The sequence below is a fragment of the Haemaphysalis longicornis genome, unplaced genomic scaffold (genome assembly GCF_048455015.1).
Source record: "Haemaphysalis longicornis isolate Haplotype H1 unplaced genomic scaffold, Haemaphysalis longicornis Haplotype H1 scaffold_4, whole genome shotgun sequence".
Lineage (NCBI taxonomy): Eukaryota > Metazoa > Arthropoda > Arachnida > Ixodida > Ixodidae > Haemaphysalis > Haemaphysalis longicornis.
The window spans coordinates 86,215,310-86,238,354 of record NW_027526361.1 but is presented as its reverse complement, the minus strand read 5'-3'; the positions used below and the strand labels follow the sequence as shown (position 1 = coordinate 86,238,354).

General features: G+C 48.9%; 1 protein-coding gene and 1 pseudogene across 1 annotated transcript; one reads left to right on the top strand and one right to left on the bottom strand.

Moving 5' to 3' along the window:
* Nucleotides 1-12,281: 12,281 nt before the first annotated feature.
* Nucleotides 12,282-14,341, bottom strand: LOC144178948 (zinc finger protein 862-like; annotated as a pseudogene).
* A 6,248-nt stretch (nucleotides 14,342-20,589) lies between these two features.
* Nucleotides 20,590-22,117, top strand: LOC144178957 (uncharacterized). The gene has a single exon (XM_077707107.1). The coding sequence runs from the start codon at nucleotides 20,755-20,757 to the stop codon at nucleotides 21,349-21,351; it is 597 nt and encodes a 198-aa protein (XP_077563233.1). The 5' UTR covers nucleotides 20,590-20,754; the 3' UTR covers nucleotides 21,352-22,117.
* The last annotated feature ends 928 nt before the right edge of the window (nucleotides 22,118-23,045 follow it).

The following is a 23,045-nucleotide window of genomic DNA, read 5'->3' as shown; positions in this document are numbered from 1 at the left end:
TTTTAAAATCACACAAGTCGAGGAAAAGAAGTTCCAGATTGGTGAAAGTGGATGTTAGTGTGATGAAAAATCCTGATAGGTAGTGTCATCAGCTGTGGTTTTCAAAGCGATGCTCAAATATCTGCCGCGATTTACGCCGACCGGCCGTGGAGGTCGGTCCCGGCAGCGCGGGCCCTTTCCCGCACGGTGCGGCGAGCGGCCGAGAGGCCGTGCAGGTATCTTGAATGTCGATCGCGTCAACGGAAATCACCGCGCTTACAGAGTTCCCAGCGCGGTGAAACTTTCTGTTAGGGACTGTCACTCGCAACTCTAACGGCGATGAAATATCTGCTGCGAAGCCAAGCCTAAAGTTTCCAACATCCGATTACGTGCATCCGAAGCCGGCTGCGAGCTGTTGGCGAAGGCCCTCCCAGGCGAAAAAAACAATTGGAGGACCATTTGGACCTGCCGAAAACACAAATGGTTCAAATGGAACCATTTGAAAATGTAAATGGTTCCATTTGGCCCAATTGTGTTTTCGACAGGTCCAATTGGGCCTGCAATTGTTTTTTTCGCCTGGGAGCTCCCGTCGCGCACGCGCGTGTTGCATTTGGGTTCCTCTAACTTCTTGGGGGCCCCGAACGCTCGGTTCTCCTATTATAAGTATCCCCATTACCCGAAATCATTAACGACGTGTTTCACCTCGTACGCAGCCTCGCCTTCTGTGAGCAGTCGTGAGTTTCGAAATTGATGCTTGAGAAATGCCGGCTTACTGTAAACATACAAAACACGCTGCAATTATAAATTACCACGCCGAGCACCTAATGAAAACTAAATATAACCTTGTCCGAACCCGCTCGAAGGCGTTAAAAACTCGCGTTGATACCGTTCATACATTGCGGACAAGTCGCGAAAAGTAAACATCAGCCGTGCCGAGTACAGGGTACGGCTGTGATCGTTAATCAAATCCGGGCATGACTATAAAAACAGCGTAGGGGAAATAGGCACTGATTAAGCCAAACTGCAGACCATAAGAATACTTTTAATCATGTGCGGCGAAGCAATCTGATAACCGTTCTCGCGTCATTCATTTATTAGGCAATACGAGCAGTTCGCGCATCAGTTGCATCGTCTTTGGCGTTAGCTTGCTGCGTATGTAAGAGCTGTGGGTCGACGCGATGGTAGCAACTACCTAAACGCGGCGGTGTCGCCGGGAACAAGCGAGTCGCTGATTGCTTACCCGAATTATTTGGTTTACAGACAACTTTGTTGGTAATTTGCATCAAATCCACAAGGAGCGGGTGAGACGGTGGCCACAACAAAAAACACGCTTCCGCATACGCACGGGAAATGTGTTGTAGCAGACGACAACGCGATTCGGCGTCCTACAAGTGACGTCACTCGTAGGTGGCGCCACGGTATGTCCTCGAGGCCAATAGGGATCGGGCAGCTGAACGGATGGGGCCACCACTCGGCGCTCCCCTCATCAGTGGAATGAGCCGGTGCATTGGACTACACAGCCTCCTGTTGTTTTTGTCGTGTTTGCTTCGGTGCTTTGAATGTTTTGGTGGTGTTGTGGGTGGACATGTGAGATGAAACGAAGTCTAGACAGATGTGTTGGGTTTTTAGATTTTTAGGGCTCTGCGCGATCTGAGTAGGAATAAAATTATTATGAATATTAGTATTCATTTCTACCACTTTAAATTATCTTTAATGGCTTCAATGACTACGGTTTCCACTCCAGCCTTAGCGTTGGGATACCTCGATACGTGTGCTTTGAAGAGAAAGGCACTTGCGTACGAGATGAATTACCGTGTACCCGTAGAAATGTTGCGGTAGTTACACTTTCTTTCTGTAACCGTGAGCTTTGTGCCTTCAGGTTTGCTGAGCGACAGTGTGACAGCATGGGAGCCTGAATGCAGAAGTGGAACTCCCACGTTTGTGGTGGTCATTTTATCAGCTAAAGTTATTCTCCCACCCAACTGCCCAAGCTACAAACCATCCCTCCTCCCCTTCCCAATTTACCACCTGCGTGAAATAAATGCTGGCACCGATAGTTAAAAATGTGGCAGTGTTATTATCAGCCGGTTTTTTTAATGCTTAAGTAATATTTACAGAGTACCTAAAAAATCGTGTAATGTCTTGTGAAGACGCCAAAAAGCGCGATTAGTTACCTAAAATATGGGTGCATCACCGCGAGTCCTCCAGCACAGACACATTTCCGACACGCTGGAAAAAGTTTAGCTTTGGATAGGGGTGCACGTAAGTTCAAAATTAAACAGCAAAATCATCTAGCCCTGCGTCGAATGATTACCATGGTTGAACGCAAAGCTTTCGTCGCGCGAAATCGAATGGGAATTGGTCAAAGACGCTGCGATCAAAAGACCAAACTGCATGCTGGTCAAATTCGAAGATCAAGTAGTCAAAGTTTAAATCCAGAAGGCAACCAATGAAAGCCGCACGAGAAAGTTTTGCGAGAAACCCTCATCGTCGTTAGACGGAGAAGTGCATGATTTTTCAAGGGTACGTGGCAGCTTGTAAAACGACCGCAGCATTCAGTTGTGAAACTGAGTACAGGTTTTCGGCACCCTCCTGTCTATCGTCCTTCAGCCAGGCACGAATTGGTTTTTGAAAAACCATTCACCAATACTAGCCAGCAACCATTGCAATTCTTGTAAAGCAATGCTTCCCCACGTCAAGCAATAACTTTCTATCATGCGGTATTTATTCTGTAAACAATTCTCGATGACTGTAGTGAGAGCATTTCTGTGAAATTAACGTTTCAGCCGTAGTTAATGAAGTTACGGAAGCGTCGTACATCACAATTTTAGTTTTGAGGTAAATCTTAGAACGCACCCCCCAACTTTGTCTTTCGCTTGTGCACAACGCTGTTTCGTCATCAACTGTCAAAGGCCAGCACCGCAGCATTCCTGAATCGGTTGCACACACCAGCTTTGTGGGAGCATTTAGCTGCAATATGCTCCTCGATACGCGAAACTGCATGCAGGCATGAAGAAATTGCATGAAGGAAAGGACTTTCACTTCCAGCTTGGCGCATTGAGCGCGTCTGCTATTTGTAAATACTGCGTATTGGCGTAAATCACACACATGGCGTGCCTCATAAAGGTCACATCCACGCTCAAGATTTACCGATCTGAAAAAAGCCCCTGTAGTTACCTACGCTTTGCAAACTGCACCGCAGAAAAACGACAGAAAGCCATGCACAATAACGCTGCGCTGACCGCCACCGGCATTCCACTGACGAATGGTTCGCCACGGGCGGCGCTGTTCGCTGAAGCGACGGTGGCGCCATACAACGGTTGCCCGGTCCCTATGGTGGAAGTTAACTGGGTGATTACCATGGAGCAAGATAAACAGGAATGCCGACGTCGCTCTCTCTGGTGTAAGCTTAATGTCCATCACTCGCAGAGCACAATGTAGATGGCGCAGCGAATGGCCGGCCGGCTAAGCGGCCGGCGTTCCTTGTGTGTGTTGGCGGAACGCTTTCCATCGCTTTTGTCGTTAGCTTCGGCAACGGTAGATTTGGGCACGGAGTGCTTTGGGACTGCTTTGGCGCCGCTTTGCATTCATTGTGCTCCTCCTTTGCACGGCTTGATTAACTTGTTTGACAGCACCTTCTGGGTAACCCGTACCCGAAGGAACTGAGTAGTCGTACGGCAAAGGTACGTTAAGGATTGGTTTGCATGGCAGAAAAACAAAATGTAGCGACCACATATAGACATACGGCTGCTATACAAACACTACCTTTTGCGCAGTGCTTGCCAAAAATGTGACTCCATTTTGTAAATTTGTGAATACCAATTTGGCTGTGTTTTAACAGGTTTCACAAAAGGCGAAAGGAGCAACTAGTTCTGATCAATAGCGATTATAAAAGTTCCCCCAGCTTTCTCGCAGTTCCCCAATTTACGTCCAGAACAGAGTGTGCCTAGAACACGGACCAGCACTCACACGCTCATCAGAAAACAACAGAAACGCGATAACATCAGCCGCGACTGCCCGCGGCGTAGCAATCTGCTCAAGATCAAGGCCCTGACAGTGCGGTCTTTTCACAAGACTTCATTTCGTGATATTTGAACGCATCCGGACCCTATATCTCTGTAGTGATGACTCGCCGAAAGAAAAGGTTTAACGAGCCGGTTGTTTCGATGGTCAGCCGCTTAAAGAAAAAAAAAAAAACGCCGGGAACTTTGGTAAGCCCAAAATTGCAGCCATACAAACTGCAGAATTTTATTTAAAGTCCGCAGCGTTATCGACGAGATAACACGACCGTAGAGCGACAGTGAACATCGGGCGGTAGCGGCATGAGTTACAATGAAGATTGCGTTTGATATTCTTGGGCGCCTTATCAAGCTGACAGTGTTTTTGTATACTTAATACAACAGGGTAGCCGTCCTATTCAGTCATTCGCACAGAAATGTGTGTTTCATTGCCGTTTAAGGATAGAGACTCCGGGCGAACCTTGTAAGCGTTGTTCGTGCGCAGAGGCAGCATAAATAATTAAGCACGCGCCCGGGGAACGGACGAACAACAGAGGATAATTTTTGCGCTGCATCTATTTGCCGTAAGCAGAATCGCGCTAGACTGCGTGTTGTGGCATTCCATATTACTCTTGCTCATTCTTTGGTGCTCCAGAAGTCGTCGTCGTTCAGTTGCGTCTTACATCTGCTGGGTTACTGCAATATTTTTAGCGGGTCTTCATTATGTCAGAATAAATGCTCCCCGATAGGGAATAAGCGATCACGATGTATGCGATGATGATGATGATGATGATGATATTGCGGTTGTACCCTTTGCAGCGGGCGGGTGAGAGGTCTCGACCCTAACCAAAAAAAAAAAAAAAAAACGTTTAACATTACGCACGCACTCTATATACAAGAACTCAGGGCCCGTGAAGGCCCAGTGGCCGAAGAACCCGAACCCACCGTCCTAGTCCCACGCCACACTATGACCCATACTACTGTGTGCCAAGGGTCGCCCTCTTCCACATTTCAAGGCGGCACTTTGTCCGCGCCACAGCGCGCATGTCCACCGAGCCACCCTCCTCAAACCCAAGAGCAACATGCAGAGGAGTGTTGCCATCGCTCCCCACGCCCTTGCGGTCTGGTCCAAGCTGATCACACTGGAGGACCACATGTTCCATCGTTTCCTCCTCATGCACACACGCACGACACAGGACATCCTCCACCGAATCGTCCAGCCTCTTTTGTCGAACTCGCGTACGAAGTGCCCCCGCTCGAGCCTCAAAAAGGAGCGTGCTGCCCAGGCTGTTGTCATACAGCCGGACCGAGCTGATCGCACATTTGTGGGCTCTGTAGAGGGCCAAAGAAGATTTTTCGGAGCAGCTGCGGCGCCACTCCTCCTCTTCTGCCGCACAAACTCGCAGCCGCACTTCTCGTGTCCACAAGGTTGCCGAGTTCGCCTCGACAGGCTTTCGGGAGAGTCCATACTTTTGTTCCAGCCTGTACATTCGACGCGTCCACTTGGTGCGCAGGCACGTCGCCGACAGGTACTCGAAGACTCGGCGCGCCCAGCGTTCACGGCTCATAAAAAGCAGGCGGCCCTTATAGACAAGCTTGCTGGAAGCTTCCCTCGCTTCAAACGAGGACCACCCCACATCGCCCTGCACAGCTTCGTTGGCTACGGTGCCATGACAGCCGACTGCCGTGCGGCCCACCTCACGCTGGCGTCGCTCCAGCCATTCCCTAGTCTCCGATGACAGGCAGACCACGGCGTTGGCGAACGTCAGGGCTGGTACGTGGACGAGCTTCCACAACTCGCGTACCATAGTGAAGCGGTTGCAGCCCCACAGCACCCGGCGTCTGAGGATCCCTTGGGCTCGCAGTGCTGATTGCCGGAGCTTCTCCTCCTGCTCACTGTACAGGTTCTCGTCCATTCCCAGCCACACACCCAGGTACTTGTATGATGCCTGAGTGGTGAGGGGTTTTCCGGCCAGTGAGAGCGTACTGTTTGCGTTTTGTCCACCAGCAAGGCGGACAACTGCAGTCTTCTTGGTGTTGAACCGTAGGCCCAGCTTTGTGACCTCGGCATGGCAGATGTCCAGCAGCACTTGGAGCTCTGATGAGCTTTCTGCCATAACGACCAAGTCATCTGCGAAGGCCAGACCCGGAAGTCTGCAGCTGTCATCTATGCCCCTGGTGCTAAATCTTAGGCCAAAGCCTAAGCCTGATTTTAGCAGCTCCCGCTCAATGTCAGCTGCATACAGTATGTAAAGCAGGGGTGAAAGTGGACACCCCTGCCGGAGTCCCTTGGCCACTGGGATCCGTTCAGACTGCACGCCACCAAACTTCACCACCACTGAATTTCCCTCGTACAGGCGTTGTATGGTGTCCAGTATGGCCCCTGGGATACCCATACGTGCCAGACGCTTGAAGAGAAGGGCATGGGGTACCGAGTCGTATGCTTTCTCCACATCTAAGAAGCAGCACAACAGGGAGCGTCCTTCCTTCCTGGCTATTTCTGTACACTGAGTGAGCACAAACAAGTTGTCGTCCAGTCTGCGCCCCCGACGAAATCCGTTCTGCAACTCTGTCAGGAGGTTGTGTGCCTCGACCCACCCGCTCAGCCAGTCCTTAAGGATGCTCGTGAACAGGCGGTACACAACACTAGTGACGGTGAGTGGCCGGTGGTCGCCCAGGTGTGCAGGGTTGCCACCCTGTTTCGGGACGAGGGTGATCCTGCCCAAACGCCAGTCCTCTGGGATTGGAGCTCCCTCAATGATGCCTGTGAACAGGTCTGCCAACTGTTCTCTTGCAACAGGCCCGAGATTTTTTAGCAGCCGGACTGACAGACTGTCTAAGCCCATGGCTGTTCGAGCCCGCAGCTGTGCTAAGGCCCGGTCCACCGACAACCCTGAGAAGGCATAATGTGTGCTCTCCTCCCTTGACCTGGCCGAGGTCGAGTCAGGTGGTATGTCCTCTTTCTGCCCACCACACAGGTCAGCTGAAGGATCGGGGTCCTGAAATACACGAGTGAAGTGCTCGGTGAGGTGCTCCTTCAGGTTGAGGATAGAGCGTCCAGATGCCACATCCCGAAGCTGGCACGGAGGGGGGGCTGGCCTGTCCAACGACGTGACATACCTCCAGAACCTCTGGGCGGTAGATTTGCCATCCGAGTGTAGTGACCGAAAGAGGCTCATGTTGTGCTCGGCCAACTTCGCCTGCACCAATGCCTGCACCTTGCGTTTCAGCTCAATGTATTGAGCCCACATAGCTGGGACCGCCTCGGCACACCCAGTCTTGATGGCAAGCCGGTGAGCTCGGTTTGCTCTACGGCGCTCTCTCCATGCCGTCTCCACCTCCTCATCCCACCATGGGTTCTTCCTGGCCTCGTCCGACCTTCTGTCCTGCACCATGTGGCGCTCAATGACCTCCCTTAAGGCCTGTACAAAGTCTTCGTAAGATGTAGCCGCATGTCTGCGTGGGCTAACCTCAAAATCTTCACAGACCTTCCCCACTGCAGCTCTGGGCAGGTACTTGCCTCTGTCCTTCCGCTGTGGTTTTCTTTTCCGGAACCCTGCAGCCCCAAACTGCAGGCACAGGCGGTTATGGTCGCTCCCCACACTCCTTAAGCCCTCCTCATCTACCGTGCACATCCTACAGGCACTGTCCAGACCGTGTGAGATCAGTGCATAGTCGATGGTAGTGGTGCTTCCTCGTGCACACCAGGTGACTTGGCCCACACTCCGCTGATCTAGGTTAAGAATGCTGAGCTGCATGTCCTCGGCCAACCCTAACACCAGCCTCCCGTTAAAGTCAGTGTGGCCGTCTAATTCACTGAGGTGCCCGTTGAAGTCACCAAGGATGATGAGTTCCCTGTCCGTTGCCCACTGGCGGGCATCCCTGCGAACGCACTCCCTGGTGTGCGATTATCTGCGCCATCTATTGCGGCTGCGCACGGGTGTTTACATTCCGCGCGTGCACGCACTTCTCCTGCATAGTAGGACAGGCATAAGACAGGCGTCGCTGCAAAAGAAAAGACTTCTCTGGGGAGAGCGAAGAAGGGAAGAGCCATGTACAGAGGCACAGCGACGAGAGGGCCAACGAAGGAGGAAGAGAGCAAAGGGAAAGCTGGGCGGCTGGCGGCGCTTGGACATTATCGGCCCGAACAAATGATTTTTTCTGGGCCGCAGTCGGCGCTCCTCTTTATATCTTGCTCCATGGTGATTACTGAAGAGACACCCTCCTCAACAGCCGCTGCTACAACGGAAGCAAAAGCTGGGTCAGCGAGGGAAGGCTGTTGGAGCTTGGCAACGGCTTGTTCCACCGCTCCAACAATGGTACTCACTGCGGTTGCATCAGCGAGTGATGGAGAGTGTTTGGCCGTAACTCCAGCGTAACCATGTGTTCTTTCTTTGACAATGGTAACACCATCCCCGCGCGAGCAGCGACGCTTACCCATGACCTCGACAACTTGGGACTTCTTGAGGTCTAGCAGGGCAATTAGAATAGTCAAGTGGGTGAGCCGCTCCACACAAACAACACTTGGCATCATAGAGTTTCATACTAATATATATTAGTATGAAACTCTATGCTTGGCATCTTGGGCACTGCATAACTCGACTACTTACGCTCTTTTTTTTTTTCGGCCTCAGAGCCGATCGGCCGCCGCCTTGGATTCGATTTCGCATAAACAAATGAGCAAAACAAACCAATATAGGCCAGTGACTGAATGGCACCACAAGAATACTCCACATATGTAAAACGCATTTTAAAAAGTATACATGTTGTTTACAGCGAAGTATCTGTCTGCGTCAAAAAGTGTCCTTTTTGTTTTGCTGTCTTTAGCCAGGCCTTGCAAAGTCGCATCAAGATGGCATCAATAGTGGCGGCTCCCAACGGGAGGGTTGTTTTGAAAGTTTGACACGTGAATTTCCGATTTTTTCTTGCGTGCGCCAAAGTGTTTCAAGAACACTGAAGGACTCTCCGGTGTGACGATCGCTGGCCGGATGCCCAAGAAAACGAGAAGCCGCGTTGTCGCCCAGTTTGTGGTGTCTACGGGATTCAATCCCGGCCGCCTGCCGCAGTGGTTGCTGTGAACGGCGAGACAAACAAATGACAATGATACGCGTACCAATTTCGTTGTTTTCGCTCCCGGCAGTGTCTGTGCTACCTTTTTGCTGCCTCTTCCACCAGTGCTTGAGCTTGTGGTGTATTTGTTACGCACTGCTGTGTTATTTACCGTTGTTGGTCAGTCATCCTTGATGCTGTGGTTCTCTTGTTAAAATCTGGTGTGCTCAGCGATCTATGTGCACATGTTTAAATGAAGCCCTTGGGTGGTGTACGAAAAATGCCGTGTGTAAATGAAAATGTTTTTTTTTCGTTGCGATTCTTAATCTTTTATCGTTGCAGCCATTTCCCCAATTTTTGACATTGCATGGGGCGGTGCATAGGCTGGCTGCTAATTTGTCTAACCTCTTATAGCGTAAATGGACACCTAACTACGTTGTAAACATTGTCTGTCTAGAATATATAAGCTAGATTTTAAGTGATTATGGTTGATTTACACACATGTTTGACGAGAAAAGCAGAGTTGAAAGTGCGTTTTTTCTCATGCCACTCTCCCAATAGTTTGTTTACGTCTGCTATGATGACATACTGGCAATCCGTCAGGGCTAAATTTAAGATTGCTAGCATGTTTAACATTCAGAGTGAACAAACAAAAAATTACGGAGACACCTTATGACATAGTTTAATGAGAATACAGTAATTTGCCATTACTGAAAATACCCTCTCATTATCATTTCCTCTCACACCTTTGGCTTTTCCCGTTTTCACACTGCTTTCACACCATCTGTTGAGGCGGTTTTATTTGATTGCAGGTTTCAGTAGGTGCCTCATTGTGGCACTGTTGTTGGACACCAAGCAAAGCGGGCATTTTGGAGATATTCGTGTTGTTATTTGCTTGTTTGCTAGTTGCACAATGAGCATGCCCAAACTACAAATGTAGGCCTCGGTACATGTATCCAACGTTCGCTTCCAAGTTGTATGCCACAGTGCATTCAGTGTGTATGCCTTTAGTTAGCTGGAGCCATTTCCTACAATGAAGCCAAACCCTACAATCAATCAATCAATCGACACTTAATAACGAGGCCACAAATAGGACATAGACTCATTTGCTTTAGTGACCCCTTAGGCTCATTGGGGGGACAATAGCTTTGTGTTGGCTTATTCCTGACATGACTGTTGTGAATTGAGGTTTGTCTGGTTCATTTGTTAGGGGTGAATTATGGACAATTTTTTCTGGAACGCTCCAAGACAGTCTGAATGAACTTGGCCACGTATCTGCTCTGTTCACTACAAATAACGTCGAAAGACAGCTGTGTGCCTCCTGTGCCATGTAACTCCTCCGCTCTCCACTCCAACCCCTCGCACTATTCCGTCCCTGTCTCGCTTCTCTTGCGATTAGCTGAACAGAGGTTTGTCCAGTGTGACCTTATTTTCCCTCCTTTCAACTGCTCACAGCAACCTGTTGGGACAGTGCACATCCCTTTTTCTTTATGTTTTTTTTTCTTTCTCTACGAACAACTGCTTGAGCACATTCGTGCTTTCGTTTACCTTACACATGCTGGGGTCTTTCTACTCCATTTTTAATGCCACCCTTTTTTCATTGATCATAAAACAACCTAGGGTGAATTCTTTACTATAAGAACACGGGACCTACCGGTTAAGTACTTACATTTTGTCTGCAATGTTTTCCTTGCAATGAATAATGAGGACAGCAGATTTAGTTGTGTGAAGCGGTTCTGCAGATACTTAATTATTTTTGATGAATGGTCTCAACATTTGGCCAGAAGGCCAGGGGGAGGGACAGACACACTGGTCAAAATAGGTAGACTGTCATGTATAAAATCTTAGTGCTGATACAGTCAGTGTGTTCATCTGTGGAACGGCTCTGTTTTAACTGTAAAGCTGTTCTAGAAACGGCCGGAACTGTCGTTTTATCAGAACTATGTGGAAACAAAATTCTGTGAGAATTAGCAGCTAGGACTATTCTAACATTATGCTACAGAGCTCCGCTGGTGATCCCTCTTCACACAGAATGAGAGGGCACTAAAATTTTCCCCCTCTTTCCCGGTTGCAGGCTCTTCCCTCTCACCAAATGCCCACAAGGTGCAGCACGACCCCTAGGCGGGTTGCAGACTGCTGCGCTGCCAGCAGTGCAGCTTCACAGCACTGTGCCCAAGCCACCTGAAGAGGCACCAGCGCATACATACAGGTGAGCACACCTACCGATGCCACCTGTGCCCCAAGGCCTTCGCCCAGAAGAGCCACCTGGTCAGCCACGTGCACACACACACGGGGGAGAGGCCCTTATACGTCACATCCAGAAGAAAGCCCATGAAAAGAAGGAGCGCCGCCACCACCTGTAGGGACCAGGGAGCTTGGACCAGGTGGGTGGGTGCACACACTCCCTCCAATGAGATCGGAGGGGTGCGAGTGCCTTTGTGCTGTCGTTAGCCAGAGGGATTGTGCAGGACACCAGGGAGGGGGGGGTCATGGAGAACGAGCCCATTTTATTTTATGGGACCTCACTACGGCCGAATGTTTTGTCCTCACATGGTGGGCTCACCAGCAGGGTGACAATCGCTCCACTCTTGTGTGGGAAGTCTGATTGTGGGTTTGACTGAGTGAATGAATAAACTTTATTGCAGTAAAGATGGAGGAACAGGGAGGGGGAGAGAAGTGAGAGGGAATCACAGGTGGAGCCCTGAGTCCAGTGCTCCAGCGGATTTTGCTCCCGTTTTGGCCTGGCTGGTTAAGTCCTCTGGGATCTAAGTCAGGGCTGGTGGGGACGGCCTCCCATGATTCTTATGAAGTCGGTAGGACCCACCATTACCGGTAGGTCGTTTTTATGTGCGGGCCACCCACACCACTTCTCAGAGTTGTGGGCAGGCCCACGTGGCGTGGAAGAGGGTAGCAGTCTCTCCGGTTCGCTTGCAGTCTTTGGCATAGTGAGGGTGCCGTTGGCAGAAAGCCTTTGCTAGCGAGATTTATGAATGAAACTGTTTGTACAGTGGATCCCCGCTGATGCATCCGCTGGTCTTCTGACGGCCCGCTTTTTACGACTGATCACCGCGGTCCTTGCAAACTCCCCACAGGAACAATGCATTAAAAACCCCGATTATACAACGCTCGGGTGCACACGATCCGCTTAAGATGATGGATGTTGGCAGGCAGGGTTCTCCCAATTTTTTTCGAGAGGTGGACATCATCAGAGCGGGGGGGGGCAAAAATTTCAAAACACAGCGGTACTGTCAAACCTAGAAACATCTATTTTAATTTGGTGACTCGTTTACACCTTCAGCCTCCTGTTCTTCAGCTTGGCCCAGTTTTCCGCTACCTTGTCATAGGGATATTCTTCAACTTCAGGTCCTTCACATGCAATACGAACGAGTGCATCGAGCGACTCTTTCTTGAGGCGGTTCCTCAAGTGTGTTTTAATTAGCTTCAAAGCAGAGAAGTCTCTTTCGCAGTCTGCAGTGTGTGGAGGCAGGACCAGGTATGCACCAGCAATGTGTGCCAAGAGAGGAAACAACTCCTTCATACCTGTAGCCACATGCAGCAAAAACTGTGAATCTGCCAATTCTTGCAGCTTCTTGCATTCAAGCACAAAGTTTGCACAACTTCGCCACTCTTCCATCATGTCAGAAGTGTAGGACTTGTACAGTGTGCAGCAGAGCTTTTCCAGTGCATCGGCAATCTCCACACCATTGCCAGACACACCCTCTTCATAGCTGCCTCTGGCAAACAACACAGAAAAGGCTGCCAGTATGGCATCGTCCTGAAATCTGTCCTTGATGTTTTCAGTCAACTTGTCCAGGAATGCACTTTTTGTAGCCCTTAGCCACTCTTCATATTCCTGTGTGGGTGTGAATGGTATTCCATTGGCTTCACAAAAGGCCTGAACTTGTGTCTGGATGTTCTTTTGTGCCTCCAGCATCTTGATTGTGGACTTAATCAGCCTTTGTAAAAGACCCACATGCAGCGACTTTGACTGGAGCTCTTTGGACAGCCTGTCAACGGGTGGAAGCACTTCAGACATCATCAATAGAGTGCCAATGAACTTCTTGTCGGACATAAATTTATGCAAGCCTGCAGCCTTTATGTCACTCCCCTCCTTTGCTTCTATTGACAGACTGACCAGTATGGAGGAAAGATTGTTCCGAACGGCTGCACACGATCCTCCTACACTAAACCAGCGTGTGGCAGATGATCCAATGATCTTTCCTCCTCCTCCTTGTGTATCTAGTACTTTCTGCACAGCACTCAGTCCAGCAGTGCGGACTGGACTAGATGCATAAAAACTGTACAGGTGCTGCAGCAGGTCCTTGAACTTGCCAATGTACAGAAGTGCTTTTGCAGCATGGTTTGCAGCCAGGTTAAGCTTGTGAGCCCCACAGTGTACTCCTACAGCTTGAGTACATTGTGGAGCCGTTGCTGCCCTCTGCCTGTCAGCAGCTTAACAGCTCCCCCTTTCCTTCCTGTCATTATGGGGGCACCATCAGTTCCAATGCCACGAAGGCACTCAAAGGCCAAGCCTTTCTTTACTATAAAATCTTCCACTGCTCCTGCAACATTGGCTGCATTAAGAGAAATCACTTTTTCTTCATTCAACTGTTGGTCTGGGCTGCCCAGCACATCAATCATTGCCAGGAACTTCATCTGCAAGTTTCCATCGAAAATGGAACGGCAGTGGATAACTAACTGCTCTACTGTAGTGCAGTCGGTTGTCTCGTCGAACATTTGAGAATAATGTTCGCTTTGCTTCAGCTCCTGCAAAATATTGTCCTCAATGACACTCGACAGGCAGGTCACCATCTCTTTGATAGCTCGCTGGCTGCAATAGGTCGCGTTCTTTCCCGCTGCGATTTGGTCTTTTACATTCAGCCCCAGAAACGTCAGTAAGTCCAGAAGTGGCTCGTAGTTCGTCGTGTGCGCTATCCTATGTTTGCATAGGTAGTACAGGCTGGCGAATGCTTTTTGCATTGCACCACGTGAAACTGGAGATTGCAGAGTCTCCAAAGGCGACGCAGCCTCGTTGCTAAGTGCCTCCAGCACTACTGCGTCGCGGTGCGAGTAGCAATTTTCATTTTTGCGAACGCTTTCCAGCGGAATCCTTTTACAGGGTTCTTCGTTCCACACGGACTAGTCGAATGGTCTTTCGTCGTACTTTTTACACAGCTTGCAAAGCATCCCACCTTTGATGTCATCGTAAAGGAGCCATGGATGATTGCGAAGCCATGATTTGTTGAAACGTGATGCGTGCTTGTTGCCATCACCTGCTTCCGCATGGCTGGAAGAAACATCGTGCCGCATCCCGAAGTGGTAGGGTCGTTTCAACGATGTGGAGGCAACGTCGGCGGCATTCACGCCGGGTGTCGCGGCATGCTGCAGTGCTGCTTCGTTGGTTGACACTTCAGCAACATTTAGAGATGTGATTGTGACATCCGCCGCACTCGAACTGGCTGCCACAGCAAGCTGTCGCACCTGGTCAGCAGACCTAAACGCTTCTTCTACAACTTTTGTCGAAAAAAAGGATAGCAGAGACGGCTGCAACGGCTTTTTTTGGTGGCCATTTTCTCCCAGAACAAAAACAAGCCAGGTTTAAATACGGTCAAAAACAAACCAAAGGCTTGCCACTGTATGGTGGTGCCATCTAGGTTCAGGTAACGTAAAGAAACGTGGGGACGTCACCGTAGGGGACCTGGAGGACAGCACCGTCGTACAGGGTGGAGACACACTTTGAACAATCCCATGCTGCCGCAATGGGTCAACGTGCTCAACGCGTCGTTATTTCTGTTTCCCACGAGACCTACCAACGCGAAACAGGTGATTCAAACTTCGCCAGTAAACCGCGTTGGGGCAATAATTTTAGCGCGGTTTTGACACAATGACTTGCTTCGGCAGGAAGTGAGCGACCCAAAATGGCGGCGCCAGCGTATGCGCGTCTCTACCCTGTACTATGGTGGTTAGAGGGGGGAAGTGTGACGGGCGACATATCCGCGCCGTGGAAAGGAGAGGCGCGATGTGCGATGAAATTTTCCGGCGCCGCCAGGGGCACTGAAACACCGCTGGTGTGCTCGCCGGCGCGCCCGCCCACTCGCCCGCATAGTAAACCCCGCTGTGTACATCGATCGCCGTCACATCGAAGCTCGGAAGCGTAGCTCATGTGCCACTGTGCCAGAGGTGTGCAGTGCGTGATATTGTGCAATTCATGTGCAATGTAATAGGTAACGTTGTGTGCACTGATGGCGTCGAAAGCGCGAATTATGTTTTTTTGCCTGGGTGAAGCGGTTGCCGAACGTGCAGGATGTGTAACGAGAAAGTTATGTGGTATAATTTCTTGCTTCTTCTGGCCTGACAGTGTGCTTCTGGCCTGGCAGTCATCAGAGCAGCAACTGAATGCCTTGCGGATAGTGTGTGCACGCTACAGTTTGAGAGGGGAGGCCTTTTGTACCCTGGCGATGCGTTGGCCACAATTGTACTGGTGTTAGATGATGCATTTACGTTGTTCTTCTCAACAGAGAAACTTCACGCATTCAGTGTGCACGACTTTATGCAGTTTTTGAGCAGTGTAACACTCCGCCAAGTAGGGGGCGAGCTTCATCGCAAAGAACTTACTGCGAAAATTGTGGTAGGCTGCATGTATACAATGTCTTTGAACAAGAACAAGGCTCTTCAAAGGGAGCGCCAGAAGCATTTAAAGTTAAGGAGGGTCAAGTAGAGTCCGCTGCTATACCGCTGCTTCTCCTTGTCTGAACTGTAAATATGATAGGTGTTCTATGAAATAAAAAGCTCATGTGCGCTCCAGTCAACATTTTGCGTATGTAGATTGCTGTGCTATATGTATTTCCTTTGACCTTGTGATTCCGCGCTGTAAAAGCTACTATATTGGAAAATATTTGCTGCATGTTAGGTTCGCCAAAGCACTAACATGAACACATTCTTTTACAATACTAAAGCTTCTGTTAAAGGTATACCGTGCTGGCGAACTCTGAAGCGAACAGAACGGCAAAGAGTTGCCGCGATTTATTGCTTGTGTGCACAACGTAGTTTTTTGCTTGTTCGTATGTTTTTAATTTTGTATTTGCGTGGCCACCGACTATACGCCGGACGGGTGAAGGACTAAGTTGCAAATCTGCGTTCCGAGTCGTTCGTGTTCGCTTCCCCCATTTGCTTGCGTTAACTTAGCATCATGCCTTTTCATGAATGCGAACGTATCCAGCGTCTGAAAATTCCGCTACGCGTACGGGTGTAAAATACACTCTTCATCAAAGATCGAAAACAGCGCTACGACGGGACAAAGAAAGGCGAGACGAGACCGCACGCTGTTTTCGATATTTAAGTATGCACCAACAAGACCGCATTAAGACTCTTTCTCCTTTTTTTTTTAGATTGTCACATTAAGCTTCTCTTGCCGTTCGCTAGCTAGCGAATCACGCATAGGTTTTTTTTCTCTCCTCACTAAAATAAGTATAGTTAATCGTATTTATGCAGCTCTGAGCTGCAAACAGCTCGTGATGTTTGCACCGCGCATCACATGTCCTTCAGCACAAATTAAAAAAAAAATTGACTCTCAACCACTGTCTTTTTATCGCTCAAACGTTTTCCTCCGTTTCAACGCAAAGTGTGCGCGACGCGCGTGCTAGCAGCTCGGCGACGCTCTCTTCAGCAGTCGCGACGGCAGCACACCAGTGTCAAGTAGCGCCATCTACAACTCCGCTATGAATTTCATCGCTCCCCTGTGCGCCCCGCCGACTGCCGGCTGTCACACTTCCCCCCTCTGGCCACGAGTGTCCCATGCTTTGCGCTTGCTTCACGATGATATGGTCTTGCGAGTGTTTAAGTGCTGCATACGCAATTCTCTGGACTGCACCCAGGACGACCTGCTGTGTGGGCGACAGCGAGCCAGAAGCAGTCGTCCGACGATACTTCAGGCAGTTTTAAATGAGTAATCTGAGCCGAAACAAGTTATAGTCTATAAAACAATGGTTGGTACCTAATTTTTTTTGCATTTTTCGGCTACAAGGTAAGGGAGTCGACCTATATTCCGCATTGTACGGTAGGTTGGAGTTCAAAACACTGAATCAGGGAGGGCTCTGTGAGTATGATATATCTTATGAAAGAGACACGGACATGAATTTTTGTGTCGTAGTGAAAGGTTATGCAGGTTAGGCATGTTCGAGCTAGCAGCAGAAAAAAGCTGCTGGGCGCCCCGGAACAGTGTGCTGTCTTCTTAGGTGTTTTGATTCTTTTGACAGTCAATTTCCAGGAGACTAAATAAAACAACAATTTCGTATGAAACTGCTTGTTGGAGGTGTGAACTGTCGAGCCGTTGTGAAGGCACCCCTGGCCTGCACGGTGGCTTGTAGAATAAGCTTTGTGACTTCGCAAAACTGAAGTCTTGGTATGTTGTGCTCCATATTTGCAGGCATCAGTCGTGCCAGTGAACCCCTGACCCGCTTGATCCGCTGGGACTAAAAGATCGTGCTGAAAATGCTTCTGACACGGCCATGATCTGCGAGTCCATTATGTGTGACCGAGCAGTCAAATCGTCACCTCCCTGTGGTCTCCTCCAGTCCTACGAAGCACCTCAGCCTAGCTGTACCATCTGCTGAGAAAGAACATGCCAGCTGTTCAACCCAGACAGAAGGCCGTGTTTGGAACTTTGTTGTTCGGTTATGAGTGACGATTCTAGCAACATTTGGTGACACCAATAAATGCTGCACGTGTCATTCCTGCCAACTTCACCAGTGCTTGAGCTTGTTGCTCGTTTGTTACAAAGTGCTCTCTTCCCATTGTTGGTCGTCCTTGTTCAGTGCCCTTCAGTTGCTGTCTGACGCTGCTGTGGTTGTCGTCTTGCAGATGTCTGACGTGCCCGGCTGTTGCTCAGTGGACTTGCTTAATGATAAACTTAGGTGGCGTATGAAGAATGCCGTGTCAATGATGAGTTTTTACTTGATTTGATAGTTTAGCGTCAGGTTTGCAGGAATTTAACCTGCACTTCTCACTGCATAGCTATTTATAATCTGGCTGCTAGTCTAGCTAGTGTCTAATAGCCTAAAGGGCCACTTTTGTCAGTTGTGAAGATTGTCTAGTTTGAATTGGTAAGCTAGGTTTTAAGCTTTCGTGGGTTTACGCGCATTTTTTAATAGACAAAATGCAGTAAAAAGTGCCGCTTTCCTCACATCATCCTTCCTGTTATATTATTGATGTCAGCTACGATGTCACAAGGTGAAGCCCTCAGGGCTTAATTGAATAGACTGCCACCATGTTTAACATTCAGTGAACAAACGCGAAAGTGCAAGGACACCTTATGATGCATTGAATGCAAATGCATTAATGTGCCATTTATTTAATGTGCCATTGATGAACATGTCCTTCCTTATGCCTCCCCCTTGTGCCTTTCTCCTTTCCCACGTTTGCACTCAAGCACAATCAGGGGAGGGTACCGTATGAATGCAGGTTTTAGTGGACGCTGCATGATGGCGCCGTTGTTGAACACCCAAAGCAGACATTTAGCAGCAAAGCACAGTGTTACTCGCTTCATTGCTAGATCTCTAATTAGTAAGCCCCAACTATGACAGCAGGCCTAGGCACATGTCTCTAACATGTGTTTCCAAGTTGAAGGCCACATCACATTCAGTTGGTGGCATCTTGAGTTAGCTGGAGCCACTCAGCCACCCTGGTGTTGGGGATGCTGCACGTCTCACATTTCAGATTTCTGGGTTTGATTCCCACCCAATCCATACTTCCTCACTTTTATTTTCGATTCAATTGCTTTACTTTGTTTACGGGAGCTTTCTGGGAAACATGTCGGCCATTTGAGCATTCTTTCACCTTAATTATTTTGCATTCTCTGAGATGCCGGCCCTTCTGTTGTGCATGTGTGAACCATCCATCAGCCATGTTGTGTGCTCTCTTCAGCCCAGCGACACCAGCTTTCTGACCAACCGAGTTTGCTACCGCTGTTGCATTAAACAATCCACACTAACAAACAAGGCAAAAGCTATAGCTCTGAAGGCTACCATAGCATGGAGAGAGATTCCACACCACTGTGGCGTCATTGGGTTATTTTATAGAGTCACCGTGCTTATTCCGTGAAAATTTGTTCGGTCACCTGCTAAAAATAAATCGAGACTATTAAACCTGCTAATAATCAATTAATCAGGTGGAGGACAGTTAATAATGCAGCCACAAATAGGACATGAACTAATTTGCTTCAATGTCTCTTTAAGTTCATTCGGCTGGCAACAGCTTTGTGTGTGCCCATTCCTTGCGTGACTGCCATCGATGGAAACTAATCTGGTTCGTTTGTGAAAAACGACTCGAGGATGATTTATTCTGCTTATTCTGGTGGCTTCCATAACAGTGGCCAAAATGTTGGCAGTGTATCTGAATGGTTCACTGCAAATGTTATCAAATGACTATCGTCGTCTGCCACTACACCCTTCACACCCGTCACGCAATTCCCTCCCCTCTCACTCCTCGTGCGATTAGTTGAATGGAGGTTTGTTCAGTGCAGTTCAATTTTCCCGTGTTCAAACTGCTCGTGCCCATCCGTTGGGACAGTGCAAATTCCGTTCTTTATCTTGTGTCTCTTGCTCTGCCTAGGACAGTGTGAGCTCTGTTTTTTTTTGTGCTTGCTTTTACCTTGCCTGCACTGGAGTCTTTCCGCATCATTTTTAATTGGCTGTTTTTCCCCCCTGATATCGTAAAAACTAACCCAAGGTGTATTCTTGACTAAAAGAACACAGGAGCTACTAATTACATATTTGCATTTTCCGTCAATTGTGCCTGAGGGAGCCTTTGCAATGAATAATGGCGACATGTACGAGTTAGTCCAGCAGATTTAGTTGTTTGTAATGGTTCTGCCGACATGTTCTGTTTTGCAATTGGTTCAACTCTTGGCCAGAAGTCAAGAGACAGGCAGGCAGACCAAAATTTTTGCATTTAAGTAGTCCAAGAAAGACTTCCTTGTTTGGTTCATTCGAAAGGTTGCCATTCTAAATTAACACTGACAGCACGTTTAACGCAAACTTCACTCAAGTAAGCTGTGTAATGATGAAAACAAAAGGCATGCAAACATCCTAGCTATTTTTCGCTCTGTACTTATGCTGTATTATGGGCAGTGGGCTGGAACTGGCTGAAGCTGACAAAATGCAACACAAAAATCACAGGGATTATAAGCTTGCAGAACGAGCTTCCTACTCTTAAGCTTAGTGCACATTTTTTCTATAGTGGTAAAACAATGTGCATTACAAACACATGTCAGCATAAAAGCACCAGTTTTTATGGCGTGCAGTATGCCTGCAGATGCTGCACACCCATCAGGCATGTGGGGCTTGTCTTACACAATGCTGGCCAACTGGCATAACTCGGTTTGTCAAGCATACGCAATTTTTCACGGTTGTTAACTAAGAACAGTAGCAAAAGCTTGGTACAAAGCTGGTAAGAAACAAAGTTCGCACACCAGTCCTTCTGAGGTAGTCACGTCATCTGTGAAGGCAGAGGGAAAAGGAGGCAAGGAATGATGATTCCTCATTTGCAACAGCTCTAGTCAATATTAATAGCTTTTGTTTTAGACACCTTTCCTTCGAATGTCATCACTGGTGCTACAAAGTGCACGACATAGTGGGAGACCCGAAGTTTTAGCTTAAAATTTTAAATTTTTCAGTAATAAAACATCGTTTGCCACTGGGGATACTATAAACCACCAGATCTTTCGAATAACATGAACTTGCATTTTGGCTTCATGGCCCCTTTAAAACCTTGCTGCTGGTGCATAGTCACTGTGTTTGTCGGTGGCAGGGCTATCAGTTTGTTCCCCCTACTCCCTGTTGCAGGCTGTTCCCCTAATGGCCACAGGAGGCAGCACAACGCCCCACCGGATCGTCAACTGTTCCACTGCCAGCAGTGCATCTACATGACACCCTACTGGAGTGACCTCAAGAAACACGTACGCACGCACACGGGCGAGCGTCCCCACCAGTGCAACCACTGCGGCAAAGCCTTTGGGCGGAAGAGCAACCTGGTCAACCACCTGCGCATCCACACGGGCGAGCGCCCCCACCAGTGTAACCACTGTGGCAAAGCCTTCACGGAGAAGGGCAACCTGGTCCACCACCTGCGCATCCACACCGGTGAGCGCCCCCACCAGTGCAGCCATTGTGGGAAGGCCTTCACGGAGAAGGGCAACCTGATCCAGCACCTGCGCATCCACACGGGCGAGAGGCCCTACGAGTGCCACCTGTGCCCCACGACTTTTGCCTTCAATGGCAGCCTGGTCCACCATGTGCGCAGCCACACAACCGGGTATTCCCTCCGCTGACTCCTATGCTCCACAGCCTTGGCACGCTGTCAGGGGATGCTTGGTGCGGCAAGAGGGGAAGGGCTCAGCTGTGTGAGTGTGCGCGCAAACACAACATTCCTACAGAGGTTTGTGCAGCATGAAAGAGGTGGGGTCAGAGAGGGGGACCCATTTACCCTACAAGACCATGCTGCAAGCAAAAATTTCGCTGACGCAATGTGGCCTTCCCAGCTGGGTGACGATTGCTCCATGCTTGTGCGGGAAGTGCAACTGTGGGTTGGAACTGTGCATTTGTCTCAGGAACCCACAGTGTATGGCTCATTTGAACACGTGCTGCAGCTTTGCGGACTGATGCAGGCAAAAAGGGGCACTTTTATTGGAAAGAACAATTAGGCGTCACCACCAATATGCGTGAAAATGCACTAGCTGTGTGTGTCTCATGTAATTTGCCACTGCGATTGTTCTTCTGTCAGTAAAAAACAGTTCACATTCAGTGCTTGTCACGTGTGTTCCTTGTACAAGTAACTGATATGTGCACCTATGAACAATCAGAGAGTAAGGAAACACAAGACAAACTTACGTCGGTTACCCATTCAACTTTGTTTCCACCATTTGGAAAATGCATGGAATAAGGTAGCAGAAACCATAATGAAAAAGAGACAGAAGGGAAGTGTCATTATTTCTTGTTTGAAACGTGCTGATACCTGAAAATGGCATTATCTAAGGGGATGGTCATGTTACCCTATTTATTGATATAGTGTGCTTCATTTCTTTGATATATCTGCTAAATGGCAAAAATTATCTGCAGTACGCAGTTGATGTTAGTGTACGTACGGCTGTGTGTTTCTTCACTCCCTGAATGTATTTATTTGAAAATTACGACTCTTTGCACAATGAAATAGCCAACAACCTCTGTGCCCCCCCATCTTAGTTTTCAGAAATGAAATACCGGGGATCCCTTCTGAAATGGGGATGGGAAGGAGCAACTGTTTACAGCAACGATGCGGATGTTTCTAGGGGGCAGCTAGCGGAATTTCCTGCCAGAAAAATTTAAGTGGTTCTTTGTAGCTTTCTCCCAGAAGCAGTGCTATCATTGCTGCAAACTCTTGTCCTCCCCTATGTAAAAGATTCCAAAATCTTTTATTTCCACTTGTAGGCTACATCTGGATCAGAAACACGACTTCGGTGCACTCGAGAACTACAGCTGGCTTTCTTTTCCAAAGGACATCTGAGCTGCTACGTTGCATGGGTTTGATATGTATAGCTCCCAAAGGGGGCGCTCTTGATAGAATAAATTTGTGGGTCGATACAGCTCCACCTAGAGCACTGCACAGGCCCAGGGAGGCCCGGACCGCGGGCCGGGTAGGTCCAGGTAAGGGATTGTTCGATCGGGCCCGGGCCGGCCTTGGACCTGAGCCAGGCCCGCATCATTGCCGGGTCTTATACCTGTGGGTAATGGCGCCTGTATGCTAATGCCTGGTTTTATTGGTTCGGATGTCTGTTCAAACACAAAACTACACAACCCAGGCAACGAATTCTAAAAGACCGAGAAGACAGATGAGAGAGGAGGCACCGCGCCACCACCGCGCCCGTCTCCCTCAGTGAGCCAGGGTGCCGCAACGGCGTCGAGTGGCGAACGCGTGATATGCATGGAGGAAGAAAAATTTTAGGATGGAGCATGAAGTCAGGCGGCCTAGCTTTGGCAAGCCAACCTC

Excerpts from the sequence above, each read along its gene's own strand:
- LOC144178957 (XM_077707107.1), top strand. The coding sequence starts at position 20,755 with ATGAACTTGCATTTTGGCTTCATGGCCCCTTTAAAACCTTGCTGCTGG.